Here is a 20,017-nt window from a genome sequence, read left to right as displayed (position 1 = left end):
GAATGTTTTTCAGCTAAATCATTTCCCAGTGAAGTCTTCATTGAATGGCCAAAGAGGTCAAATGCATTTCCATGTATTGGGAGGTTGTATTTAATGGAAAGGGACTGCTTGGCATGTCTTTACTATGCATTTAACAATTAGATTGAATCACTTGAAATGAATTCAAATTGGTAAGAGGTGTTTGCCAGCTTATATGCTTTCATAATTAAAAAAAAATTTGTGGATGTAAGCTTGTAACTTGCCAAATAGCTGAAGAGAAATGATAGAATTAAGAGTTTGAATTGAGGCAACTAAAGCTTTTTCTTTTTGTACTGGAACAAGGACTTGAAAGGAATACTTGACCAGGAAATGGAAGATTGTGTATTTTTCCTATTTATCAGTGTTTAATGATGATCTCTGAAGGAAATGCATAGCCAGCTATATAATGATCACTTTAAGTTCTATACTGTGTTGTTATATCCTTCTGCGGTCTTGAGTAGCCCCAAAGGACCTCAGGCTCTTGAGGTCCAGAGGTTTGCCTGTGAGGACTTTGTACTCTTTCTGTCAAATCGCTTCATAGCAAGGGCCCTCTGTCCTTCAGTGTAGCATGCTGAAGCTCTTACTTTTTCCTCTGTTCATCAAGTCTTCATTTGGATATCCCTTAAGACCTATCTTTCCTCTAAGTTTAGTGGTGTCTCCATTGTCATTTAGTCCCTAAATCAACCCACGCAGTGGAGCAAAATAATTACCATCCTTTTAAAGGATGCATTTCTTTACCTTTTTTTTATTTCTTTTGATAGAAGACTTTTCTGGTGAGATTGGTCATGATATTAATGAATGTGGTTTTTTAAAATTATATACATGAAATATGTCAACATTTGGAAGATCTGTATAACTCAGTGAGTCAGTATTTTCTAAATGATCAATGCATGATACAAAGTCATACACGAGTAAAAGCTTCATTTAAAGTGTAGGATAGACAACTGGAATTTAGGGTAAGAGTATGAAGTGTTTATTAATATAGTTTTATCCTACTGTATAACACAGGGAACTATATTCAATATCCTGTAATAAACCATAATGGAAAAGAAAAAAAAGTAGTTTTAGATTCCACATTGCAACTAACCTTTAAGAAACTGCCACTTGTTGAGTTTTGGTGTAGTATCAAAGAAGAAGATCCAGAATTATTTGAAAAGGCTATTAAAATACTCCTCTTTTTTCAAAGTACATATTTGAATGAGGTTGGATTTTCTTCATATACTTCAGCCGAAACAACATATTGCAACACTGAATGTAAAAGCACATATGAGAATCCAGCTCTTTAATTAAACCAGACATTAAAGAGATTTGCAAGAATATGAAACAATGCCATGCGTCTCATGAGTTTTGGGGAAAATACAGTTTTTTCATTAAAAAATGTTTTTATGTTAACATGTAATAAGATTGTTATTTTAAAATGAATTAATAAATATTAAAAAAATTTCTCAGTTTTCATTTTTAATATGGTAAATTTAACCCATATAATTCATATATATAGAAGCTCCTTGGGGTCCTCAATACTTGTTAAGAGTATAAAAGGTTCCTGAGACCAGAATGTGTAAGAACCTCTGCTGTGGTGCTTAAGCAGGGACTTGGAGTCAAATTGCTTAAGTTTGAAACCTAGTTTTATTGTTTAACAGCTCTGTGACCTTGGATGAGATACCAAACTACTTTTGGCCTCAGTTTCCTCACCTATAAAATGGTATAATAGTATAACATAGGTTGTCATAAGGATTAACTTGAATATACGAAAAGTTCTTAGAACTTCTATAGTACTCAGCAAGCTATATAATTACTACCTGTTGAACATTTGTAATGTATTGCTGTTTTCCTTTATAGGTGCTAAATTCCTAGATTTCTAGAGATTGGGTGTTTTTGGGTATTGACCTGGTCTGTTATCAGTAAAGTCCCTGATATCCTTAACTTCTCTACCCCTTTTTCTTCTAAGTCAGTGGTTCTCAACCTTTGCTGCATGTTGAATGACCTGGGGAGCTTTAGAAAACAAACAAACAAACCTCATTACCCAAGACGGACTCCAGATTAACTCAGTTAAACCGGAGTCTGGAGGTGGGAGTAGGGCCCAAGCATTAGTATTTCTAGGTGATTCCAGTTTGAAGATTGATGACCACCACTCTAAAGCCTGAGTATTCAGACCCTCTACCCTGAGATTCTGTCTTTCCCCGCATGTTCTCAAGCAAATTGTAGCTGATTTCTCTCTCACCTCTTGTGTCACTGTACTTGGAGGGGAGGTAGGTGTTCCTGCTCCTCAGTGCTGCTGGCAAGGAAAGGTCATTCCCTTTTCCCGGACCCCACCCCCAGCCTTGAAACTCAGGCCCTCAGGCAGTGGGACCCACCACCCCCTCCTTGTTGTTATCTAGAGGCATTCTTTGAAGATTTTAGCACATGGCTCACTGTTATTTTCTCAGCACTATTGCTCTTGCCGCGATTCCAGGTGATTTAATATTCATACACATGCTCCTCCCAACATGCAGGCCTCTCAGTCCCTGACTTCCTTTCCTCTAGTGGTCTCGTCCTTCCTTCACGTCCTCAGCCAGGCACATGCTCAGCCAGGCCTCATCAGTACCGCTATAGATCACCTCCATCGTCTCAGTTGCAAACATCCCATTCTCTGACCACGCCTCGTGTCTTTCCGATTTCCTCTTTTTAGCATCTCAACTCCAACAATTCTTCCAGCTCACCAGGACCTTGGGTCCTACCACCTTTTCACTAACTCTCACTTCCCTTATGAACTTACTTTGCTTTTTCCTGGCTTAACGTCAGTGGTCCATAATTATGATCATTGTTTTGCAAACCCTCTAAGATCTCTTGCCCCTCTTTCTTTCTTTTGTACTTACCTGGCAAAATCTCAACCTTTGTTAAATCCAGATTCCTCCCACTCCACATTGCACCCAGGCAAGGGAATTTATGCTGTTGGTCTCACTTAAAAATCATACCTCAAGCTCAGTGGGGCTTTTGGTGCTAATTGGAACGCCTCCTCCATTTCCCCAGTCCGTTTATTCCTCCCCCATTTCCCCAGTTCATTTATTGTTTATTGTTCTAAATGACTATTTCACACCTTCTTCTCAAACTTCCCATATCCCCTCCTTCTTCCTCACTCTCAGCTGATCACCTTATTTCAAGGAGGAAACGTAAGCTCCCAGTAGAGAACCACCACAAGCTCTTATCAGCACTTAGGACAGCCTGCCTGCATCTGTACTCCTAAGCTGGCCTCTTCTCCTGTACCTACGGATGGACTCCCTGTGCTCATTGCTAGGGCAACCCTCTTGGAGATCCCATCCCTACCTCCCTAATCGTCATCTTCTCTGGTGGAATCTTGCCCCACCTCCCTTTACATCAGCACGTTTCCCCCTCTATGGGGATATTCCATCAAGCTGTAAACATCTGAGCACAACTTTTTCTTGGCCCCGCTTCTGCCTCTGGTTACCAGTTTGAATTGTCTGTATTAGCTGTCTGCAGTTTCTTTCTACTCATCCTATCTTTAAACCTCCACAGTCAAGCTTCTATTTCACCAAAGTAGCACTTGCTGAGCACACTATTGACCTGTGTCAATAGACGCAGCAGTCAATTGCCAAGCCTCATGTTACTCTCAACACCATTTGACCCAGCTGATCACTTCTCTTTTGAAGCCCTTCCTTCATCACTTTTCAGGGATGCATGCTTTATTTTTCTCGGTAGCATTTATTACCATCTGATATTGTTTATTACTTATTTTGGCCCACAAGAATGTAAGCTCCTTTAGCAAGGACTTGGCTTGTTCCTGTCACTGCCTAGAACAGTGGCTGATACAGAATAGGTACTTGATAAGTATTTGTTGAATGAATGAGAGCTTAACAGCTACTATATACTTACCACATCTTTCCCAGCTCCTTTCCTGGTCATAAGCTATCAGAGACATTCCCTTCCTCTTTTTCTTTGAACTTTGCATTTCCTAATTGTATTTTCCCTCATCTCTACTCCATTCCTATCTTTTTCAGGCTGAACCACCACCATTGTGTTTATATTTCTGTGGGGTGCTAATGTTTACAGAGCATTTGTTTATGTCTGGTATTACAGATGCAGATGGTCTGTGGATCTGAGTTGAATGACATTAGCTTTTAATGCTGAATTTAGGTGCAGAGGGAAAAAAATTAAAATTATGAAAGACTATGAAGCAAATTCAGTCTTCCAGGGCTACAATTATGGTCTTCTAGGATGTTTAGGTTTCTTGTTTTGTTACTACCCTACTTTACAGTTTATATTTCTGCCTACCCACGGTGGAATTCTCCTTGATTTTCTGCAAGAATTTTTAGAAGGCAGGAAAAATCACCAAGCTCAAAAGACCCTTCTAACTTCAGCTCTGAGTTTATCATAAATTAAGAGTAGTCTGTTTCCCTGTTAGACTGTTGGTGGGAATGTAAATTGGTTCAGCCACTATGGAAAACAGTATGGAGGTTCCTTTAAAAAACTAAAAATAGAGTTGCCATATGATTCAGCAATCCCACACCTGGGCATATATCCAGAGAAAACTCTAATTTGAAAAGATAAATGCACCCCAGTGTTCATAGCAGCACTATCTACAATAGCCAAGACATGGAAGCAGCCTAAGTGTCCGTTGGCAGATGAATGGCTAAAGAAGATGTGGTACATGTATACAATGGAATACTACTCAGCCATAAAGAAGAATGAAATAATGCCATTTGCAGCTACATGGATGGACTTAGAGATTATCATACTAAGTGAAGTAAATCAGAAAGAGAAAGACAAATACCATGTGATATCACTTACATGTGGAATCTAAAATATGATACAAAGAAACTTGTTTACAAAACAGAAACAGACTCACAAACATAGAAAACAAACTTATGGTTAACAAAGGGAGAAGGGGGTGGGGGAGGGATAAATTAGAAGTTTGGGGTTAGCAGATATATTTTATATATATATATATATTATATATATCTAAAATAGATAAACAACAATCCTACTGTATAGCACAGGGAACTATATTCAACATCCTGTAATAAACCATATGGAAAAGAATATGAAAAAGATTATATATACATATATGTTTAGCTGAATTACTTTGCTGTACAGCAGAAACTAACACAACATTGTAAATCAACTATACTTCAATAAAAAAAGAGTAGTCTGTTTCTCTTAGATTTTCATTATTCTTTTTCTCTATATTGATGTGCTAATATGATACTGGATTTGTGTGAAAATGCATTTGTTTCTGGTCTTTTATTTTTGGCTTCTGCAGAACCTTGCCTCCTGGAATCCATCAAATCCTGAATGTCTCTTACTTGTGGTGAAGGAACTTGTGCAACAATATCACCAATTTCAATGCAGCCGCCTCCGTGAGAGTTCCCGCCTCATGTTTGAATACCAGACGTTACTGGAAGAGCCGCAGTATGGAGAGAACATGGAAATTTATGCCGGGAAAAAAAACAACTGGGTAAGGTTTTTTGAGAATGGGAGAAAAAAGGTCACTTTATCTGCAATAGAATAAAATAATGAATTCAGACATGCATTTATAATAAATCCTGGCCATTTCCTTAGATAAACATGATTTAGGTTGCCCGTGTACTTTCTCAGTCTCACATCCGCAGCCCCTGACTTCTGAATATCTGCGGCTGCAGATGTGAGACTCCAAATTTTACAAACTTCCCAGGCGGTATCTTTGAGAAACCAGATAAACATTAATGTCTTTTCAAAACTCTGAATTATGAGAAAGTATATAGTATCCCAGTCAGATGAGAGGGGTCAGTAACTCTGGAGGTAGCCAGCTTATATGGATCCTTTTATAATTTCTTTACATTGTATGATCCTTTAAAAATGCAAGTCAGAGTGTATCACTCCTTTGCCCAGCACTTTCATATCCCTCTCTTCTTCTTTCATAGTAAAAGCCGCAGTCTTTCCAGAGGTGTAAAAAAGCTGTACATGATTCCTGTCACCACCATCCTCCATCCATCATTCCTTCTCTCTCTTCGTCTCCCACTTTCCTGTCTAAAAATCATCAGCTCCAGCCTCTGTAGCACCCTTGCTGTGCTGCAGACACACAAGATATGCTCCTGCCCTAGGGTCGTTGCATAGCTTTCCCATTGTCTGGCATATTTCCCCTGGATATTCGCAAGGCTAATATCCTTCCTCCTTAACGTTTTTACTCATGTGTTATGTTCTCAGCAATGCCTATATTAATACCCCCATTTTTTTTAAACAACTTTTTTTGGGTATAATTTTGATACCATAAATTCACCTGTTTTAAGTGTAAAGTTTAATGGTTTTTAATAAATTTGCCAAGTTGAGCAACCACCATCAATCCAGTTTTCGAGTGGTTCCATCACCCCAGGAATATCCCTCATGCCCATTTATAGTTAATCCTATTCCCACCCCCAGCCTCAGGCAACCACTAAACTAGTTTCTGTCTGTATAGATTTTCTTTTCTGAACATTCATGCACAGGCATACTTGGGAAGTATTGCGGGTTTCGTTCCAGACCACTGCAAATAAGCAAATATCACAATAAAGTGAGTTACACGAATTTTTTGGTTTCCTAATGCATATAAAAGTTATGTTTACACTACACTGTAGTCTATTAAGTGTGCAATAGCACTATGTCTATAAAAAACAATGTACATACCTTAATTAAAAAGTACTTTATTGCTAAAAAATGCCAACTATCGTCTAACAACAGAGAAGGTTTACAAACCTCCAATTTATAAAAAATGCAATATCTGAGAAGGGCAGTAAAACGAAGCACAATAAACTGAGGCATACCTGTGGTGGAATCATACAGTATGTGGTCTTTTGTGACTGGATTCTTTTACCTCACATGTTATGTGTGCAGTTCATCCATGTTGTAGCGTGTGTCAGTACTTCATTTCTGTTTGTGGCTAAGTAATAGTCCATTTGATGGGCATACCACATATCCATTCACCAATTGATGGGCATTTGGGTTGTTTCTGCGTTTTGACTGTTATGAATAATGCTGTACAAACATTCACGTGCAGGTCTTTTCAACATCTCTTTTTAAAATTGTAACTTGTACACCCTCCCCCGACCCTGACCCTGCTCCACATTTTTTTTTGCATCTCTTTTTAACAAACTATATAATTAACATATTGTATTAGTTATGTGTTGCCACATAAAATAATCATACCAGAATTTAGTGGCTTAAAGCAATAGCATTTATTATCATAATTTTTGTTTGCCAGGAATCTGTGTAGACGCTCTGTTTGAGGGTCTCTCACAGGCTGCACTCAAGGTACTGGCCAGGGCTGTAGTCACTCAAGGCTCAACTGGAGAGAGATCCATTCTAAGTTCATTCATGTATTTCTTGGTACCGTTCAATTCCCTGTGGGCTGTTGACCTGAGGGTCTCAGTATAGTGCTGCCTGTTGGCTGGAGGCTGCCCTCAGTTCCTTGCCTCTTCTTAGGGCCTCTCCACAGGGCAGTTCATAAAATGGCAGCTGGCTTCACCAGAGCGAGTAAGCAGGAGTGAGTATGTGAGCAAGACAGAAGTCACAGTCTTCATAACCTAATCTCAGAAGTGACATCTCATCAATTTTGATGTATTCTGCTTGTTAAGTCCAGTCTACACGCAGGGGAGGCATTACATAAGAGTGTGAATACCAGAGATCACTGGGAGCCTACCACACTTACGTATTATGTTTATTGTTTGTTTGTCTCTCCCCAGCGGAATGTAAAATTCCACCAAGGCCAAGATCTTTGTTCCATTCACTGGAAATATAGTAAACACCTAGAACAGTGCCTGCCATATTGTTTACATTCCGTAAACAATTGTTGAATGAATTAATTAATAAACTCTAGTTTATTTAAGCACAGAATAAGTTTACGTTCCCTTCTCTGTGTTAATTCTTTCAGATTTCACTTAGTCTTTCTTTTCTTAGGTTAAATATGCCTTTCCCCTTTTGTTCTTCAGCTCTTTCTCAAAGGACATGTTTTCCAAGGTTTTATACATGATTAATGCCTTTGAATCAGTAGGACTAAAATTCATCCTTGTTACAAATCATCTTGTGTTCAGTTCAAGGTTTTTTTGTTATTTTGTAAATTTATTTTGCTTATTTTACTGTGGTAAAAGACAAAATGAAATTTATCGTCAACCATTTGTAAGTATATAGTTTAGTAGTGTTAAGTATGTTCACATTGTTGTGCAATAGATCTCCAGAGCTTTTCCATTTTGTAAAACTGAAACTCTACCAATTTAAATACTAATTCCTCTTCCCTCCAGCCCTTGGCAACTACCTTTCTACTTCCTGTTTCTATGATTTTTGACTCCTTTAGAGACCTCATATAAGTGGAATCGAACAGCATTTGTCTTTTTGTGATTGGCTTATTTCGCTTAGCATAATGTCTTTGAGGTTCATCCATGTCGTAGCATGTGACAGGATTTCTGTCCTTTTTAAGACTGCCTGGCATTGCATTGCATGCATATGCCACATTTTGTTTATCCATTCATCCGTCAGTGGACATTTGCATTGCTTTCACCTCTTGGCTATTGTGAATAATGCTGACTACACATGGGTATGTACAAAGATCTTGCTTTGAATTCTTTTGAGTATATCCCCCAAAGTAGGATTGCTGGATCATATTGTTAATTCTATTTTTAATTTCTTTTGTGGAATCTCTGTACTGTTTTCCATAATGGCTGCCCCATTTTACATTTCTACCAGTAGTGCAGAGTTCAAGGTTTTACACTATTGTTTTGAAACTTTAATCCGTTCATATGGATAGTAAGGAAAACTTTATTAAACTTAGTGTATCCTCTAATCCCAACATTTTTCTTATTAAAAAATCAACTTAGTTGTCCTCTCAAAAGAGGTGTTAGGTTCACTTGACATGACTTCTTGGTGAACCTGTCTGTGTTGTCTTTAGTGCCGATAGGTTCCTTTAAAGACATGATTGGAATCACCGTCAAACTAATTGATCTTTAGTTTTTAGGATTTTCCTTCCCTCCTAATTCCCCCTTTTAATATTAAGGCTGAATTTAAGTATATACAGTTTTATGGTACTATTTCTTTGTTTTTTTTAAATTTTATTTATTTATTTATTTATTTATTTATGGCTGTGTTGGGTCTTCGTTTCTGTGCGAGGGCTTTCTCTAGTTGCGGCAAGTGGGGGCCGCTCTTCATCGCGGTGCGCGGGCCTCTCACTATCGTGGCCTCTCTTGTTGTGGAGCACAGGCTCCAGACGCGCAGGCTCAGTAATTGTGGCTCACGGGCCTAGTTGCTCCGCGGCATGTGGGATCTTCCCAGACCAGGGCTCGAACCCGTGTCCCCTGCATTGGCAGGCAGATTCTCAACCACTGCGCCACCAGGGAAGCCCTATGGTACCATTTCTGATCTAAGGATTTTTAAAATTATGTTCATTGGCTCAGCTAATACTTGAGATATAGTTCTTCTGAGTGTAGAAGTTTAAATTCATTTAAAATAGCTAGGTAGTTTGAATTTATAGTATATTTAAAACTTCTCATTTAATGTTATTGATTCTCCATTCTTTAAACCTACTACTGCTACATTTGCCCCAGTTTATTTTGATATACTATTGAGTAATTTGTAAGCATTAGGGCAATGATTATGGACTTAGGGGAAGTAAAGAAACTGAGAATCCTGTAAGAAGGCAAGGTGGACAATTAGAGGTTAAGCTTGCAGCTGACCAGCCCTAGGGAGGGCCCAGTGGAAGTAGGAGCCGAGACTCTAGAAGTAAAAATATAGGCATATGAGTTAGTTCCTGGTCTAGAAACAGGGCATAAAGATGAGTCTTGCAGGGTGAAACACATTTGAGCATGGCGTGCTGGTTCAGGAATATGTTAAAGGACAGCTTGCTAATGGAATACAAATCCAGACCAAGAATTTGGGTGACAAACACAGGACCCTAGCAGAAAGAAAGCAGTTTGGTTTTGAGCCGAGATTTTTTGAATCAGGGACTGTAATAGTTTCCTATTGCTGCTGTAACAAATTGCCACAAACTTGGTAGCTTAAAACAACACAAATTTATTATCTTACAGTTCTGGTGGTCAGAAGTCCGAAATGGGTCTCCCTGGACTAAAATCAAATTGTCGGCAAGGCTGCGTTCCTTCTGGAGGCTCTAGGGGGGACTGTTTCAGGGCACTGAAGAAACTGGCTGCTGTGTTTCAGAGATATTATCTTTGAGAAATTAGGGAGAAGCAGAAAGGTCCTAGGGATTGTAGAAAGCAAAAACATTCTGGAGATTTTTGAAAGAATTACACTCAGGTCTTTAGGTGGATGATTCGCAGACACTTAAATAAGAATGCAATAGTCAATTGGAACAGCAGTTGGTTAACTAGGTCCTAAAGGAAGGTGGACATAGACAGCACTATAGCAAGAGGAGGTCAGGGGGTTATATGGTTGCAGAACAACTTAGAGGCATAGCATACGTGGGGGACAAGAATTATAGGCATACATATGACTGTTTTACTGATTAGTAAATCATATCTATTATGTCTTTTTGGAATATTGAAGCAAGGGGACATTTTAATATGAAATAAATTGATATAGGAAATAAAATATGAAAATTAATATATTCCCTAAATAAAATTATTATAAGAGTCACTATGTTCTTCCTGGGCTAAATGTGAATCCATGTATTTTGGTTCTCCTGATTCTACTAGGCCATCTGATAAATATTTTCTGTAATGAATCCAAGACTGTGCATAAGTATTGAATACCTTTGGATTACAACATCCTGTATTCATTTGAGAGGATGGTGACTTTTTGTTTTCGCCTTTGCATCACGGAGTTTTTCTTTTTGGAACATGTGTTTACATTCTTAACCTTACATTTCTGCTCTAAAAGTAAGAGGCTCTGAAAAACCTGAGATGCCTCTTCCATTTTACCGTCAGCTGGCAAAAGGAAAAACCATGTAGTAGAAAGAGGGAGAGGGCTCTGATCTCCTGTCAGCCTTCTGACAAGCATATTAATTTGAAATACAGTGCTCCCTCCACACCACTGCAGACACTCTTCTTTTTCCTCCTCAATTTCCAGTTAGAGGATTTCAGCAAGTGCACATTTGAAAGTAAACATTAAACAAACAAACAAACAAAAAACCAACACAAACTCTTTATTAATTCTTTACCATGGTCTTTTTATGAAGTCATCTCTCTTATTGCTTTGTCCATCTCCTTTAATAAGTAGAGTTTTGAAGATTGTATTCTTAGTCTATGCTGGTTTTATAATTTTTAGTAAACACCAGTATTTTTTTTAGTTGGGAGAAAACAGATGATACACTGGGATGCAAGCTTACCTGTTCACAATGAACAATTCTAATGTTCCTGCATGATCAGAATCATTTTTAAAAGGTATATTAAAATATTTAATTTTGAAAGATATATTAAATAGTTATAGATTCATAAGAAGTTGCAAAATAGTACAGAGAGGTCTTGTATACCCTCATCTGGTTTCCCCCAGTGGTTATGTTTTACATAACCAAGAGATTGACATTGGTACAATGTATGTGTATGCCATTTTATCACATGAGTAATTTCCTATAACTACCACTGCAATCAGGATACAGATTACCACAAAGATCTTCCTCCTGCTACCTCTTTGAGCAGTTATTAAGATTAGAATTTTAATTTCAATGAATGTCACAATGTAAGCTATAGGTGTTAAAATTGTATATACTGTTTTGCTACAACATATCAAAATAAAGGTACATTATAAGTTTTCTCAGTGGGTAAAACCTAAGGTCTCACTTTATATTGTATCTGTCAACTGCCTTGTCAGCATTTCCTGCATGTGTCTGTCATAGCTAAAGAACCAGAGTCTGTTAATGGTAACAGAGCGCAGTAAGCAAATTTGTGAATTTTTCTTTGGCTTTTGTTTTAATTCCCAGAACTCAAAGTTATTTTATCATCCCTAATATTTTGATTAAAGGCATTTGTCTTTCCTGCCGTGAAACGAAGGTTTTGAGATGTTCTAAAACCACATATTTTCACATCTTTTACATATTAAAGATCACCAGTGGGTGATCTGTGAGGTAAAACATTTTCTTAGCAACCGATTTTTTCCTTTTGTGGGTATTTTCTTAATAATGATATATGTTGGAGAATGTGAAACAATTACCGTTTTTTGTTGTACCTGACCACAAATCCCAGTAAGATTTTTAAAATTTATGGCTTATAAATTAAACTCTGGCAACATTTAAAAATATGAAAGGAGCCATTTCATGATAGCTCCTCGTTTGAGTTAATGACTTGATGCTTCTGTCACCCCATCTTGCTGTGATATGACATTTGAAGGGAAAGTATATGAGCACTGTTAAAAGATAAACTGAGACATATTAAAATTTTTAAGAATTTATTTGAGCAAACACTGATGCAAGGTGGTTAGGAGTGTTCTACTGATAAGAGTTACGGGCAAGGTTTTTACAGAGAGGAGTTGGATGCAAAACAAGGAAATTGATTGGCTAGAGCCGATGTGGTTGCATCTTTTGGGAAAGACTACTTGGCTGTTTGGGATTGGCTGTTCTTCTTAACCTTGAGGCACTTACAGGAATTGATTCTGGCTTAAGTTGGCTACCAAGGCATTAGAGCCTCCTCATTCTTCTGGCCTCGTTGTTTGATTACTTTTAGAGCAGTGTGCTTAGAGTGTAAGCTCCTCTAGGGCAGAGGCCATCTAGAAATGTGTTGGAGAGAGAAGTGATCTGGGAGGTGGGAGCTTTGGATTCTAATTCTGTCGTTAGTTGTATTTTTAAAATATTTATTTATTTATTTTGGCTGTGCTGGGTCTTAGTTGCGGCATGCATGCGGGATCTAGTTCCCCAACCAGGGATCGAACCTGGGCCCCTTGCATTGGGAGTGCGGAGTCTTACCCACTGGACCACCAGGGAAGCCCCTGTCATTAGTTTTTGTGTGTGTCTGACTAAAGCGTTTCCCTGTGTCACTTTGCTGGAGATAACTACTCTGTCACCCCAACCTTGACACAAAGATTACATTAGATCCCCTGTGTGCGAAGCAAACAAAATTAAGCAAACGGTGGAGTTGTGTAATACAAAGTATTATTGTTATTATTATTAGCCTTCTTTTGTATATATTTGAAGTAACTTATTATAGTAGTTGCTCAGTAAATTGTAGTTCAGTGATTGTTCCTGTCTTATCTCTGAAAATGCTGTTAATCATAAAGTACCATGTGTGGACGAGTAGAAGCTGATATCACCAAGGTGTAGATTAAGTATGGAAAACAAGGGGAAGGGGAGAGTTACTTTTTAAGAAGGAGAGCATTGCTTATCTTTCCAGGAGTAGTTTTGGTGGGGTTCTGAGGTTGGGGGAACAGATGTCAGGGTATCAGCAAGGGAAGTGGTGAAGACAAAGTAAAGGCAGTAAGTTCAGATTGTATTTGGAGGAAGAAGGAAAAAACATATTAGCTGCAAGAGGCATGGGTCCCATGTTCATTCCCACTAACCAGGTGACATTTACCAACCTTCCTGTTAGGAGTGTTCCAGGTTCATAGCATTTGGTAGCTCAGGTAGCTCTTCAGGTATTTGTGACAGGGAGTAACTAACTTAACATAGGAATTAATGTTAGTAGAAAAATATCTTGAACTGTGCTGTCCAATGGAAAAATATCTTGAACTGTGCTGTCCAAAACAGGAACCCCTGACTGTACATAAGTGACTGTTGAGCACTTGAAATGTGGCTGGTCTGAATTGAGATGTATGCAAGTGTGAAATACACAGCAGAGTTCAAAGAATTGGCACAAAAAATGATCTTGTTAATAATTTTTTAATGTTGATAACATGTGGAAATGATAATATTCTGGATATATTGGGACATATTATTAAAATTAATTTCACCTGTTTTTCTTTATCTTTTTATTTTTTTTTAAAGATTTATTTATTGTTTATTTATTTAATTTTTACTTCTGGCTACGTTGGGTCTTAGTTGTGGCACGCGGGATCTTCATTCAGGCGTGCGGGATCTTTCTTCGTGGCGCGCGGGTTTTCTCTCCTCTAGTTGTGGCGCGCAGGCTCCAGGGTACGTGGGCTCTGTAGTTTGCAGCACATAGGCTCTCTAGTTGTGGCACGTGAGCTCAGTAGTTGTGGCGTGCGGGCTTAGTTGGGATCTTATTTCCCCGACCAGGGATCGAGCCCGGGCCGCTGCTGCATTGGAAGGCAGATCCTTTACCACTGGACCACCAGGGAAGTCCCTCTTTATCTTTTTATATGTGGCTGTTAGAAAATGTTAAATAATCTCCAATGGCATATGTATATATGGCTCACATTTGTGTATTGCATTCCTTCTCTCTATCTCTCTGTCTCTTGGGCAGCACTGGTCTAGAATGGTGGGAGAGGAGGGCGAGAGTGCTCAGAGAGAGATCAGAATAGCTGGAGGGTCTGGAAGTGGATGGCCTTTTCACCGCTGGCCACGAGGATGGAGTAGGTGTTCAGTGACGCCAGTCAGCCACAGGGAGCAGGGGATACAGGGGGCTTCTCATCATCCCCCTTTAATTTATGCTACTTGGGAGTTATGCTCTGATGGCATTTGACCTGTGGCAAGGATAAACTTGTGGCTCTCCTTTGGAAAGAGTGTAGCATGGTTGTCAAATCTATAATAGTCACTTCTTGAAACTGTCCAGATTTGTTTGTTTGTTTTTGTTTTTAACCACATGGAACTATTATGAGTTGAGCATTATTTAAAATAAATGATCCCAGGACACAGCCTCTCACAATTTTATTGTTTGCATAATGGAATTTGTTATATTGGATTTTGACCTGTATGTCAGTAGGAGTACTTAGGATCTTGGTCACAGTAGTTTATACCTCAGTTTTTTAGTTTATTCACTAAAAGTAGTGTGTGTTTGTACCTAAATTGCTTTATGTCACCAGACATTTAAAGTAAACATGATAGCTTTTCCAATCTTACTGACTTTTTCTTTTTTTAAATTAGCCTCCATTTTTAAAAAAAATTTTATTTATGGCTGTGTTGGGTCTTCGTTTCTGTGCGAGGGCTTTCTCTAGTTGTGGCAAGCGGGGGCCACTCTTCATCGCGGTGCGCGGGCCTCTCACTATCGCGGCCTCTCTTGTTGCGGAGCACAGGCTCCAGACGCGCAGGCTCAGTAGTTGTGGCTCACGGACTCTAGACACGCAGGCCCAGTAGTTGTGGCTCACGGGCTTAGTTGCTCCGTGGCATGTGGGATCTTCCCGGACCAGGGCTCGAACCCGTGTCCCCTGCATTGGCAGGCAGATTCTCAACCCCTGCGCCACCAGGGAAGCCCCTTACTGACTTTTAAAAGGACCTTTATTACTGTCTTTGTTTTTTTTTTTTTAATACAAGCATCAGTAGAAAATTCAAGTTTCCTTTAGCAGCAGGGCCAGTCAAGTGGAAAAGACCTGGTTTTACGGAGACATTATGAAACACAGAGGGAATCCTTTGCCTGCACCTCGCACAGCAGCGTGTGAGGGAGGGCTGGAATGGTGCCGCTTACTTGCATTGTGAAGCCACTTGTTTGTTCTGAGCCTTGGGTGCCCCATTTTCGATGGTGTTTAGATGTTGGGAGCACCCCTTGCACAATTTCCTCAGCATGAGGAGAACCTACGAGTATCTCCAAAGCCGGCTCAGTCGACTTTTTATAAATTTTTTTTTCTTTAACTTTGGGTTTGTTTGTTTGTTTGTTTATTTATTTATTTTTGGCTGTGTTGGGTCTTCGTTTCTGTGCGAGGGCTTTCTCTAGTTGCGGCGAGCGGGGGCCACTCTTCATCGCGGTGCGCGGGCCTCTCACTATCGCGGCCTCTCTTGTTGCGGAGCACAGGCTCCAGACGCGCAGGCTCAGTAGTTGTGGCTCACGGGCCCAGTTGCTCCGCGGCATGTGGGATCTTCCCGGACCAGGGCTCGAACCCGTGTCCCCTGCATTGGCAGGCAGATTCTCAACCACTGCGCCACCAGGGAAGCCCTGAGTCTACTCCATGTAGTAAAAGGAAAAAGATGAAGAATCTTGTGTTTGATGTGTTCTGTAAGAAAGCCCCTCATACTTTTTTAGGACTTTTGGGAAATGTACATATAACTCAACCCTGCCTCCCCCAAAGAGTTTCCTAGTTTTTCAGTTATTTTCAGTGAATTTATGGTAACATTAACTTTTTCACTGTAAAAACTGTGGAAAGAGTGTTGATTAGATCAGGAGGCACCTAAGCCAAACAGAGTTCTTGCTTGAGAGTTTGGAGTTAGTTCTGAGAGTGAGATTGGTCTTGTTATGGGTAGCTGGTCTGTAACATGTAACTCTAGGACCTTTTTTTCTCATATTATCTAGTCAAAAGAATCAGAAAGTGGTAAATAGAGAGAAAGTAAGACGAAGCACAGAGAGAGCAGAGATAAGAGAGAGAAAATTCTGGGGGCATTAGAGTCCTTTGAACTGAGACTGGGCTGCTTTTTTTTTTTTTTAACATCTTTATTGGAATATAATTGCTTTACACTGGTGTGTTAGTTTCTGCTGTATAACAAAGTGAATCAGCTATATGTATACATACATCCCCACATCTCCTCCCTCTTGCATATCCCTCCCACCCTCCCTATCCCACTCCTCTAGGTGTGGGCTGCTTTTTTAATCTTAGATTCCCTGAGATACCGCATATCTTTTAAATAAATTCTCTTTTATTAGCTCAAGTTAGTTTGAATTAGAATTCTGTCACCTGAAACTAAGAGTCTTAACTTAGTTACCTCCACATCCTGTAAATATCTCTCTTCAAGCATCACACTGTAATATTTTGTTTGTCTAGTCAAGATAAACAGACTGTATTTTGTTGGTCTTAAGATCTCCATTACCCAGCCTGGGACTTGGCATGTTAGGTGCTCAATAAATGTTTGTTGAATAAATGAATGAGTGCGTGAATTATGAGCATCTCATCATACACACTTTTAATTTTACTTTTCAAATCCCTTAAAATTTCTTTGAGTGGGTAATATGTTCATAGTGTTCAAAAATCAAAATGTATTAAAAGATATATAGTAAAAAGTCTCCCTCCCATCATTGTCTTGTGTCCACCCAAATCAAACCACCTTCCTTTGCTTCTCCCACCCCAAATAAGCACTGGTGCAGCTTTTACCTATTGTAGTTTTTCAGAGTTTCTTTATGCACATATAAGCAAATGGTAACATATAGTACATACCTTTTATGCAAATGGTAACATATATACTCTGTTTTGCACCTTACTTTTGACTTAATATAGCTCAGAGATTTTTTTCCATATAAGCGTTCCTTTAAAAAAATAATTGTATATTATTACACTGAATAATTGAACCATAATTTATTTAATCTGAATTCTATTGTTGGGCATTAAAGTTGTTTTGAATCTTTCGCTGTTACAAATAAGACTGGAATAAATAATCTTGTACATGTCACTTTGCATGTGTTCCAGTATGTCTGTAAGATAAATAACTAGAAGTGGAATTGCTGGATCAAAGATTATGTGTGTTTATAATTTTATCACCAGAATGCCCTCATAATGTTTATACCAATTTATTAACCCAGCAGCAATATATGAGAGTGGTTGTTTCTCCACAGCAGTGCCAATCATAAATCAAACTTATTTGCAGGTTTCTGTCAGGTTCCACTTTGCATAATGGCTGGGTAGCTCCTATTAGACTAACCCATCCTCAGATATAAAGCCATGTGCCTCAAGGCACTGGAGAGTGATCAAAAGCAGCAGATACTAGATGGGGGTTGATACTTAGAAGGGAAAGCAGAGCTTATGGGACAAAATCCAGGTGTTTAATATGCGTGAAAGAAAGCAGGAAAATATTTGATTAAATAATGCCCAGATATTTCCAAATACGGTGGAAGACATACATTTACAGATTCAAGAATCTCAACAAACCCCAACCAAGACAAATGCAAGGAAAAAACAAGGCACATCATAGTCAAAATACTGAAAACCAAACATAAAGAGAAAATTTTAAGTGACCACAGAAAGTAACACTTTATATGTAGGTGAAAATTATTTGTGTCACCACTAACTGTTCATCAAAAACAGTGGCGGTGAGAAGACAGTACAGTGATATCTTTAAAGTGCTGATAGATTTCTGCCAATTTGTTTGGTGGAAAATGATGTTCAACTTAGTTTTAATTTGTATATTTTTTGATATGAATGAGGTTTAGAATATTTTCATATGTTTAAGAGTCATTTGTATTTCTTTTCTGTTTATCCTTTCCTGTTATTCTCTTGGGTTTTAAATCTCTTTTTCATTAAGAGCATTAGCTCTTTGTGATGGAGTTGAAAATATACTTTCCTCAGTTTGCCAGTTGTCTTTTAACATTGCTGATGGTGTTTTTTTCCATCCAGAAAATTTTTATGTTCAGGTAGTCAAGTTTATCTATCTTTTCCTTTGCGGCTTCTGAATTAGAAAGTCATTCTCCGCTGCAAGATTTTATAAAGACATTCGTCGATGTTTGCTTCTTTATAGTTTCAGTTTTTACACTGAAATTCTTAATCCACTTGGACTTTTTCCTTATATATGATGTGAAATATGGATCTAAGTTTTATTTATTCCTTTATGGCTCCATTTGTCCCACACTATCAGTCACGCACTAAATCTTTTTGGGCTTATTTCTGGACTTACTTCCTGTTCCATTAGTCTGTCTGTTGATTTAACACCAGTACTATGCTGCTGTAATTACTGTGTGTTTATATGATGCTTTGTTATCTGGCATAACTAGCCTCCTCTCATGGCTGGTATTGATTGTTTATTTTTCCACATGGTCTTTTGACTCAGCTTTTTAAAGTTCCCTCAAGTAATGAGCCCCAAAGTCTGAACAGGCCAGGTCTTCTTGAAAATGCTCTCAGAGCACTCTGCCCTTTCATGGATAGTATTTTTCACAGGTTGTAATTTATAGGAGTATTATTTTGGATTAATGTCTGACTCACTCACTAGACCATAAGCTCCAGGAGGGCAGGGATTTTGTCTCTTTTACTTACTATATTTGCAGTGCCTCGTATAGGGCCTGGCAGATTTTAGGCTCTGTACAGTAATGAATGGATGAATAAATTTTAAGTCTTAAGGTTGAGTTCTGACTCTTTATTACTCTCTCAATGACTGCAGGCAGGTTTCTTGACTAAGCCTCAGTTTTCTCATTTCTAAAATAGGTATAAATGAGTTATATCTGCTGAACAGGGTTTGAGAATAATTAAATGATATATCTTAGAAAATATTTTTGTGAAGTGTGAGATGTTCTAATCAGACTAACTTTGGCTTTCCTTCTCACATGTGGTAGATAATTATGGATTTAACAAGGAACAACCTCCAGATTTAGGCTGTTGGTTGTCAGAGTCTATTTAAAGAATCATCCTTACCAGGCTGTCACCAGCTAAAGTTATAGGCACTGTTGAGTATTTCTTAGCTTTTAGCTACCTAAGCAGTAAGAGCAGTCAATTTCAGATGACAGCTTGTTTGTTGACAGCGAACAGTCTCTAAAAAAAGAAATAAAATTTCCCTTTGCAGAGCAACCTGGGTTTGGAATCCATTCTGCACAAGATGTCTACCTGTCACTTCTGAAAGGAAAAGAGAACTATGGCACAGCTGCTATTACCAGAAGAAAAGCTTAGACTTAATAAATTGCCAAAACTCCATGTTGTTAGTTTAAGTTACTTGCCAAGGTACTATAACTTGAAAAAAGGAAGGATGCACATATTTATTGCTAATGCTGGGGAAATTGCCATTAAGGCAGTTGGCAGAACAGCTGACATTTTAACAGTCATAGGTCAGATAATCTTCTACGTCTATCCAAGAGAAGATTTGACCAAGGATTGACAAAAAGAAAAGCAAATGATTATGTTGACTTGGCTGCATCTAAATGTCTCATTTTCGGCTTACAGGAAAGATTGCTATGGAAGCAATCTTTGACGTTGCAACAGAGTGGCAGTAAATTGCTTGAATAACTGTTGGAACTTCAAATATAAAAACACAGGAAGAGTCACTGTCTGAGGTAGAACTCCAGGCGGATTTTTCACTTGTGTTTTGCTCCTCATATAATGTTTA

At 38.6% G+C, this 20,017-nt stretch overlaps 1 protein-coding gene across 4 annotated transcripts in view; it reads left to right on the top strand.

The window, feature by feature from the left end:
• The window catches only part of BABAM2 (BRISC and BRCA1 A complex member 2), a 443,342-nt gene that overhangs the window by 127,178 nt on the left and 296,147 nt on the right, over positions 1 to 20,017 (top strand). For all 4 annotated transcript variants that reach the window (XM_082427967.1, XM_082427965.1, XM_082427966.1 and 1 more), the window contains exon 5: positions 5,276 to 5,470. In XM_082427967.1, coding sequence (XP_082284093.1) covers positions 5,276 to 5,470 — 195 coding nt within the window. The remainder of the gene's footprint in view (positions 1 to 5,275; positions 5,471 to 20,017) is intronic.

Source organism: Balaenoptera physalus (assembly GCF_965194825.1).
Source record: "Balaenoptera physalus genome assembly, chromosome: 15".
Lineage (NCBI taxonomy): Eukaryota > Metazoa > Chordata > Mammalia > Artiodactyla > Balaenopteridae > Balaenoptera > Balaenoptera physalus.
This window is presented reverse-complemented; position numbering and strand designations above follow the sequence as displayed.